Source organism: Culex pipiens, chromosome 1 (genome assembly GCF_016801865.2).
Source record: "Culex pipiens pallens isolate TS chromosome 1, TS_CPP_V2, whole genome shotgun sequence".
NCBI classification, from domain to species: domain Eukaryota; kingdom Metazoa; phylum Arthropoda; class Insecta; order Diptera; family Culicidae; genus Culex; species Culex pipiens.
This window is the reverse complement of record NC_068937.1, coordinates 72,222,929-72,232,427: the sequence shown is the minus strand read 5'-3', so window position 1 is coordinate 72,232,427 and position 9,499 is coordinate 72,222,929. Positions and strand designations below refer to the sequence as shown.

General features: G+C 37.9%; 1 protein-coding gene across 6 annotated transcripts in view; it reads right to left on the bottom strand.

The window, feature by feature from the left end:
* Positions 1-9,499, bottom strand: part of LOC128092492 (sideroflexin-2) — a 154,370-nt gene that overhangs the window by 48,261 nt on the left and 96,610 nt on the right. For 3 of the 6 annotated variants that reach the window (XM_052706389.1, XM_052706390.1, XM_052706391.1), the window contains exon 4: positions 4,493-4,844. The exons of 2 other annotated variants lie outside the window; for them this stretch is intronic. In XM_052706389.1, the coding sequence (XP_052562349.1) occupies positions 4,493-4,844 (352 nt within the window). Of the gene's footprint in view, positions 1-4,492; positions 4,845-9,499 lie in introns of those variants that run through there. One more of the 6 variants, XM_052706393.1, reaches the window with a different exon arrangement.

The following is a 9,499-nucleotide window of genomic DNA, read 5'->3' as shown; positions in this document are numbered from 1 at the left end:
CGTGACCACTCCAACAACACCATTACACGCTCCTAGGTCACCGTGACCGATTTCTGTGGTCATATTCGAGTTCAGGGCCCCCAAATTAGTTACAATTGATTAATCGATATAATTTCTTATTTGGATATTGTGATTCTTCCGCATAGCAACCACATTGGTCGCCATCTTGAATATCTCGCTTGCCTTAAGGAATCCGGCTAGGTGACCGCGATATTCGGACTCAGGAAGGTCGATTTAGTCTAAAACCATCAAAACCTGGCCTATTACATGATTTGCCAATCGACACACCATTTTTGGCTTTGTGCCTTGACGATTGTGTTTACAATTGTGGTCAACAAAATAAGCAGCTAAGGGCATCTCCAGCGCTGGAGTGCAAATCAAATTTGCACCCGGCTCATGAATACCGAGCCACGTAGCCTAGTGGTAACGCTTCCGCTTCGTAAGCGGTAGATCGGGGTTCAAATCCCGGCTCGGACCAACACAACTGGTGATCTTTTCCCTTCTGGATTCGATTGCTTAGTAAAGGGAAGGTAGTGTATCGTCACAAACTGGACCTTATCACGACACCTTAGGGAGGCGACCTATGGAATGTTAACATTAACCTAAACATGTTAACATTAGTTGAGTGAAAAACTGCCACTGAATCCGCTTTGTAAATGCCGGCCCCGATACTCTTCACGGGTGTTCCCCTCAGGAACTGGGAAAGATTTACTTCATGAATACCGAGATCAAATTTGCCACCTTGAAAAAACTCCGTCATCCCCACCGCTAGCGTAGCAAATTTGCCACCGAAATAAGCCCACCGCGGGGGGCAAATATGGGTTTTTATCATTTTTTGCTCTCGTTTACCTTCAAAATCAATAATTAGGTGTTGATTCATGCCTAGAAATGCTAAAAGTTTATTAAACTTTTTAATCCTATTGAAAATTTCGAAGAATTTCATTTTTCGAAAATGTCGAAAGTTAAACCATTTGCTACCCGATTTGATTCCCACCAAATTTGCTCTCGAGTTTGCCCCGCAGTCTCCCACCGCGCGTAGCAAAGCAGGTATCAAATTTGATCTCAAGTTCATCTGTAGAAGAAAAATATGTGTTGGTACCTGTCGGGTACTCATTTGCTGATACCCGACAAGTACCGGCAAGCCGGGGGCAAAGTTTAGAAGGGTGTTTCGGAGATTTTTCTATGTCGGATTGGGGGGGCGCTATGTGGATAATTGCTATTTTTAGGCTATTATGGCTTTGGATTTTTTTGGATTGTTGGATTTTTGGGTTTTTGGATTTTTTGCTTTTTGGAGTTGTTGGACTATTTGGGTTTTTGGATTTTTGGATTTTTGGAGTTTTGGCGTTTTGGAGTTTTGGAGTTTAGTTTTTGGAGTTTTTGGGTTTTGGAGTTTTGGCGTTTTGGCGATTTTGGACGTTTTGGAGTTTTGGAGTTTTGGCGTTTTGGAGTTTTGGAGTTTTGGCGTTTTGTGAGTATTTGGCGTTTTGGTAATGTTTTGGAGTTTTGACTGTTTTGGATTATATGGAGTATTTGCTGTTAGTTTTGGAGTATTGGAGTTATTTGAGTTTTATTATATTGCTAGATTTTGGAGTTAATTTCTATATTGCTATTTAAGTCTTTTAGATTCTAAATATGCATTAATATTCAAAAATTCGTAAATTTCTGAAAATTCTAATAATTCTAAATTTATAATTCTAAATAATTCAAAAATTCAAAAATTCAAAAATTCAAAAATTCAAAAATTCAAAAATTTAAAAATTCAAAAATTCAAGAATTCAAAAATTTAAAAATTCAAAAATTTAATTTTTATTTTTTTTATTATTTTTCTATTTTATTTATTTTTTTTATTTTAATACTTTTTTACAAAATTTTAATTTAAAAAATATTTTTTTTATAATTTTAGGCCGTTGCAAACATTTTTCAAAATTTATGTCGCCCCCGCCCCACTTTAAAATCGGTTCGAAAAATCATGGGGCAAAAACCATATTTTTTCAAAAAGCTTCCAAATTTTAAAGGAAATATAAGTCCATCCAACTGAAAACAATTAGAAATGCATTTTCCTGCGTTTAAAATCATATTTAGCATGTATGGGCTCGGTCATAAATATTTTCAATTTTTGTGGAATTCCAATGTACAGCACCGAAAAAAAAATTTTTTCGGCCAAAAAAAAATCTCTTCAATAATTGGATATTTTGAAACTAATGATTGCAAAACAACTGGGCCGGTTTGAAATGCATTTTAAAACACTTTTTTCATTCATTCAAATATTTGCTACGGCCCTACGGCCTTATTTTTTTTAAATCTTTTTATTTAAAAAAATTTAATTTTTGAAATTTTTTAATTTTTTTTTCATTTTTTTTATTTATTTTTAATTTTTTTAAAATTTTTAGTTTTAAATTTTTTAAATTTTTTCATTTTTTTTTTTAAATTATTTTTTTTTAATTTTTTAAGTTTTTTAAATTTTTTAAACTTTCTAAATTTTTTAATTTTTTTTAATTTTTTTAATTTTTTTTAATTTTTTAAATTTTTTAAATTTTTTAAATTTTTTAAATTTTTTAATTTTTTTAAATTTTTTAAATTTTTTAAATTTTTTAAATTTTTTAAATTTTTTAAATTTTTTAAATTTTTTAAATTTTTTAAATTTTTTAAATTTTTTAAATTTTTTAATTTTTTTAAATTTTTTAAATTTTTTAAATTTTTTTAAATTTTTTAAATTTTTTAAATTTTTTAAATTTTTTAAATTTTTTAAATTTTTTAAATTTTTTAAATTTTTTAAATTTTTTAAATTTTTTAAATTTTTTAAATTTTTTAAATTTTTTAAATTTTTTAAATTTTTTAAATTTTTTAAATTTTTTAAATTTTTTAAATTTTTTAAATTTTTTAAATTTTTTTAAATTTTTTAAATTTTTTAAATTTTTTAAATTTTTTAAATTTTTTAAATTTTTTAAATTTTTTAAATTTTTTAAATTTTTTAAATTTTTTAAATTTTTTAAATTTTTTAAATTTTTTAAATTTTTTAAATTTTTAAATTTTTTAAATTTTTTAAATTTTTTAAATTTTTTAAATTTTTTAAATTTTTTAAATTTTTTAAATTTTTTAAATTTTTTAAATTTTTTAAATTTTTTAAATTTTTTAAATTTTTTAAATTTTTTAAATTTTTTAAATTTTTTAAATATTTTCCGTGCTTGATTTGATTTTTCCGTGCATAATTCCATTTGATGCGGTAGCAAAAATCAAACCATCCACATTAACGACCCCCGGGTCTTTTGTGGTCTCTATTGCAAGTTTCTGCTCGAACCTAGGAGTCCAAAGGCTTGAATGGGGAGAGCACCCAAACCTCTTTCTACTCCAAGGAACCTTCCACCCCAGTGTTTGGAACTGACGACCTTTGGATTGCGAGTCCAACCACCGCCAGCGATTCCACCGGAGTAGGCTTGGTTTGGTGTGTTGTTTGTACTTATGGCAGGGAGAGGACTCCCATACCTGGAATGACTTAACGGCCTAACAACAACCAAGGCCGGGACCGACGTTTTACTTCATCATCCGATAGAAGGTTGGAGCAGATGGGAATCGATGCGGATGCGGTAGCAAACAGGCTGAATACCGGGTAGCAAAGTGAAATCCTGTAGAACTGAGAGCAAATTTGCTACCGCGACAGGTACCGCGATGGGGTTGACGTCGGGTGCAAATTAGCTTTGCTTCGATGTTTGCACCCAGCGCTGGAGATGCACTAAGCAGCGAGTAAATCAACAGCAGTAGCAGCAAGTGGATTGGGCGGGAAAGGCGAACAAGCACCCAGTCACGATGTTCTAGCAGGATTCTGGCAGAGTTCTTACAGAGCTAGATATTCTTACAGTATTCTAGCAAAAATGTTCCACTGTTCTAGCAGGATTCTGGCAGAACCAGCTCTGCTAGAATATTTCGTGACTGGGCAGCAGAAAAGGCATCTTTATTGTTGTCGTTTGAATGTATAGCTTGGCGTATGTTTGTATGTATGGCTTGCGATTGCGGTTTTTAGGAGCTTTACACTACCGCAAACAAACAAACAAACTCACACTTTTTCGTGTTTGACAGTTTGCCAAACACTGTGCTAGCGTGAATTTTCCTAAGCTCAGTTCTCACTTTCCAACACACAAACGCACTTAACTCCATCAACCATAAATATACGGCAGCGTAGGCGTTGGCGGCGGAATCGGTCGAATCACAACAGTTTATTCAAAATGCAGTGTTGGCAGACTATTTGTTTGTTTACCTTTTTGGACTGCTCGAATCAATAAAAACAAACATTTCAACAGTTCGACCGAGAGTTCGACCGAATATTGAATGGCAACTCTGACGACATGAATGCAAATTTTTATTCGCACACAATCGCCAGCACGATGAGCGCGATCTGGCGAGATTTGGACGATGAATAAGCGGACATTTGAAGTAGAGAAATTCGAATTAACGAACCCGCTCTGTATTTGAAATGTTAACGTCGAAATATCCTTACCTGACAAATCCCTTTGACAGCAGCCAATCTACTTTTGCCAACAATGTTTCCTTCTTCGTCGTGAATATGAATTCCATAAAGAATTTCATTTTGTCGCATTAGTGGAATATTTATACAGTTCGCCACTGCCACCGCAACAAAAGGAACATATCGCTGAAAAAACGGGCTGGCTGTTTTGGTCAAATATTTTTTGTATCCTACCGCTGCTACAAGAGCTGCACTTGTAGCTGATACGTAGGATATGAATAATTGGGTTGTAGACAATGACGAATTTGCATTTCGATTGGTGTAGTTGACTAATGCGTTGAAGGACTGATTAACCCATTGCCAAAAGATTACAGCAGTATTTGATCTGAAACACAAACATAATCAATCTTTTACAACGTGGAAGTAGCTGTAAGTTATTTTTAAATAAAAACATCAGTTGCAAAGTAACCGCCGACCTTACAAGTCGCATTCTCAACGCCAGTCCGGAGTTTGTTTGCGCGTCGCCGCTTTTTTAAAACGTGCACCATAGACAAAAACAGTGTGGTTCTGGATTTTTATCAACTCCAAAACCAACCAAGCCCAAAGCTTGTAAAAAAATTTCTCGCAGAACTTCAAGTAAACCAAGAAAACTTGCGACCATTGCAATTATGTAATAGAAGAAGAATAGCCGTGTTGCAGTTCGCCGACTCAGCAACGGCCTCGTCCATCATCGACAAACCTCTGGTATATCAGGGTTGCAAAATCCCGATTTACCCGGACAACAACGCTACGGAAGTTCGTGTGCTTGACCTACCTCTAGGCATAAGCAATGATGACGTAGTCAAAGTGATGAGTAAATACGGCGAAATTTTGACCATCACCAACGACCGCTGGATTAACTTCTTCCCAGGAATTCCAAATGGAGTTCGGACCCTGCGGATGTTGCTGAAACAGCCAACGCCGAAATCAATCACTATAAACAATGCTGCTGCAGCAGTGACGATTATAGGCAAAAAATCGCTTTGCAAACTCAAAGCAAAGAACAAAAAATGTGCGGATTCGAGTAAAAAGGTGAACCAAAAAGTCAAAGTAGTTATGTCACAGACATAACCGGAATGGCGTAGACTTACGTAAAGTTTAGGTATGTGGACATGTGGGTTTTCCATATATTAATTTGAAGAATTAGCTATATATATTGGAAGGAACACCCATTCGAACGGCAAAGAGAGGAAAGAAAGAGACGAAGGAATTTTAGCGAGCCGAATGGGGGGAGGGGGCGAGAGCAGCCTCAGAAAGCTGTGCAATCCGTCGCCCCCGAAGACCAAAATTTGTTCCTGAAATTTAAATTCAAATTAGCTCGCTGCCTCGTCCCGGGTGGGACGAGGGCAACTCTTTCAACACTAGAATTTGATGAGACGTAAATCTTTCAGAAGCGCTCGCCGCGAATGCGACGAGCTAGTTGGATGTCCCGATTGTTTAACAACCAAGGCTTGACCCACGAGAGGCTTTTCGGCGGAAGGCAGCAGGCGCGCGCCTCATCTTGTTGATGCCTCGTCCCGGGTGGGACGAGGGATGGGGATTGAAGCACCTCCGAACCACAGCAACCACGAAAGATCCTAACGGTCCGGCCATCGAGAGGCAACTGGCTGACGGTGACGACGAGAAGGCGATGCGCACTTCTTTTCCAGTTCTGGTCCCTCTCTCCTGCTGCTGCTGCTCTGGTCTCTCTCCTGCTGCTGCTGCTCTGGGCTGAGCTTTCCTGCTGCTGCTGCTGCTGCTGCCGGTCCGACGTCTGAGACGTGAATGATGGAATGGGCTCTGGCGCACGTTCTTATGTATGATTTCGGCCCGCTACTTCCCCTCCTTTTTCGCGACCGACACTCGGTCGCGTTGCTCGGATGATTTTCCCCTCAAAATAGGTACTTGACATTCCCGTCCGTGAGTGGGAAGCGCTCATTTTGCTTGCAAAATCTCTGCATTTTGAAAACATTTTAAAACATTCAATTGTTTCAATAGTTAAACTATTTTGCCAACATTGAAAGTTTTATAGCAAATTGCTGAATAATTTTCGAATCGAATGGCACATAAATCGTGTCGATTCGATTAGAGGGAAGGAAGATATAAGCGTTTGACGGATGACGCAGTTAACCGGGGCCTTCGGCCCGGGTTTTTTGGAATGACACCCCAGTATCTTCGACAAAGACGTAAGTCTACGTCAAAAAGCAGTACACAACCGATTGAACCTGAGCCAAGCAGCAGCAGCAGTAAAAGCAACAACAGTATACCAGAACAAAATGCAATGGAAACAAGTGAAATTGACGAAGAAGACAATGATGGATTCGAGACCGTGCTTTCTAAGCACACTCGCAAAACCCGGAAGCGCTTGCAGGCATATTTGGACGCGGATGACGAATTAACAACAAAACAAAGAGAGATGGCTGCCGAAGAAACAGATGAAGAAGATGAAGGTGTCATAAAAGCAAAATATTATAAGAAAAAGTGTTGTGAGATAACTTCTAAATCCCTGGAAGAAGAGGACGAAGATAAACTTGAAGAACTTGATAATTCACTCTCTAAATATTCCGCTAAATATTTTAAACATAGACAGAAATCGTTAGAAAAAAGGCATGGTAATAATTATTGAAGTGATTTTAAACTCTGTAATCTTTCCTCTTTTACTATCCACCTTGAAGAGATGAATGCACAATGGTGTAAAGTCTCTATAATAATAAAAAAATAAAAATAAAAACATGATTTAACCGAACGTGTGAATGAAAAATGGATTGCTAATTCAAATCAACGGAAAGAATTTCCTGGTTTTATTTTGGTGATATTTGACTGATTGCGAGAGAGATCAATTTTATATTCGTTACACCTTAAAGATTACTCTGTCCCTGTCTTACACACACCGTCCATGGTCCATCTTTGATGAGAGCCCGTGAAAGGCAGAGGGAATCGTTGTCCTACTTGATCTCTCCCGGCCAGCTTCCAATGTACGATTCACTTTGGAGTTAAGCCTTAAATGAGCCATTGACTACGCCAGACAGCTTCGCGTTAAATAATAAATTGTGTAGTTTCTGTTCACGCAATACAAGTTATTTAATCAGTGCTACCCAGGCCCGAGAAATTCTTTCAGAGTTAGTTCTGCTAGAATCCAGCTAGAATAATTCCAACAGGCCTGTCAGAATTCAGCAAGAGTTTTCCTAGAGTGTTCTAGGCTGAGCAGGTTACAGATGAGCGTATTGTTGGGCAGCAAAATCGCGGCCTTCATTTTGGAGCGCGACAGCGATGTAGAGGTGGTCTCGTTGCCGGCCATTATCAGGACAGGCTTGGATGCCATTGGTTGTTGCTTCGGGAAGGGAAGTCGACGTTTTCCGGCTGGGAAGTGAAGCGCCTGAACGGATAGTTCCCGATCACTTCGTCCTCCTTCGAGAATGACACAGATGTTGCCAACTCGCCGTCAAAGTTCATCTGGCCGAAGCTGCGCCGTCGCGAGATTAACGTTGCTGAAAGAGTTTGAAAGTAAATTAAATTAACACTGACAACGAAGACATTCTCTTGACCAGGTTCGTCGGCTCCAACCTTTGGAAGTAATCCGAGTACGACAGCTTCAGGTCCTGCGGCTTTCGTACAGACGGTCCTTCCAGAACTAGTGCAAACTGTTCTTCCGGATGTTTAGGTAATACTCGTCATACATGTCCCGTAACGAGAAATAGACTGCGGACCCTCGGGTCATCCCACACTGTCCCGTCGTCACTTCCGGCACATAATGCTGCTAATGGTCGTAGACCGCCGGCACCGAGTGCAACATCCGCTGTAACCCCTCCAATTATGCCGCTTCTCGTCGTTTCCCTCTTCCGTCGGATCCTTCTCCTCACCGTTAAAATTACCTTTATCGTCGAGGGGGATGACACTTCGCGATTTATTCAAAACCGCACCAAATCGCGTCAAATTTCTTCATTCTTGTTCATCGCACCTTCATTGTTGTCGGTTTTTGCTCATCGCGCCAGATCGCGCTCATCGTATACAATATACGTTCTAGCAGTTACCCATAAAACTGGTAGCACTGTTGAAATTATTCAAGCAGTCCGAAAAGGTAAACAAACCAAAATTCTTGGTTGTTTCGGGACGGATTGCGGCAGCTGCTTTTGCAGATTCTTTTTTTCTCGGGCTCGGACAAGGTGTTCAACCGGAACAAGGGTTCAACCGGGACAAGGGTTCAACCGGAACTTTTTCGACTGCTATGAGCTGGAGCCTGCCAGCGTGCGTGTCCCATGTCAGCAAGGCCCAGTCGAAAGTGCCGCAGCTGAGCAAACTGCGCAGTCTGAATCTGCACATCTTGGAGGCGCACCGGCTGCCGTTTAAGCGTGCCCAACCCGTACTTTATCGTGTCGCTGAACCAGGTCAAAGTGGGAAGACGCGCGTCCAGACCGTACCAGATCCCGTCTGGGACGAGGAGTTTGTGCTGGAGTAAGTTTTGTATTTAAGTACGGTATGCTGATCGGAAGGAACGCGGTCAAGAAATGTTGCGTGTTCTTTTCGTGACCCCCCCAAGAAAAGTTGACAGTTCGGTATGAGCGCGATTGACGGTGTGCGCGCTTGAGGTTCTTTGGAGGAAAAAATAAAAAGATTAAAAATATTCAAAACTTTAAATTAAATAGATTAAAAATGTTTATTCTAAAACTTTTAACAACAATTATAAACAAAATTAAGAAATCAATAAATAAAAGCAAATTTAGAAATTCTTAAATTCTAAAACAAGAAAAACTGAAATTAAAAAAATATGTAATTATGAAATAAGGAAATTAAAAAACTATGTAATTATGAAATAAGGAAATTAAAAAATTAGGAAATTAGGAAACAAGGGAATTAGGAAATTTGGAAATTATGATATTAGCAAATTAGTAAAATAAAGAAAATAAGAAAATTATGAAACAAGGAAATTAAGAAATTAGAAAATTAATATGTAAGGAAATTAGGATGTTAGGAAGTTAGGAAGTTAGGAAATTAGGAAATGAGGAAATTAGGAAATTAGGAAAT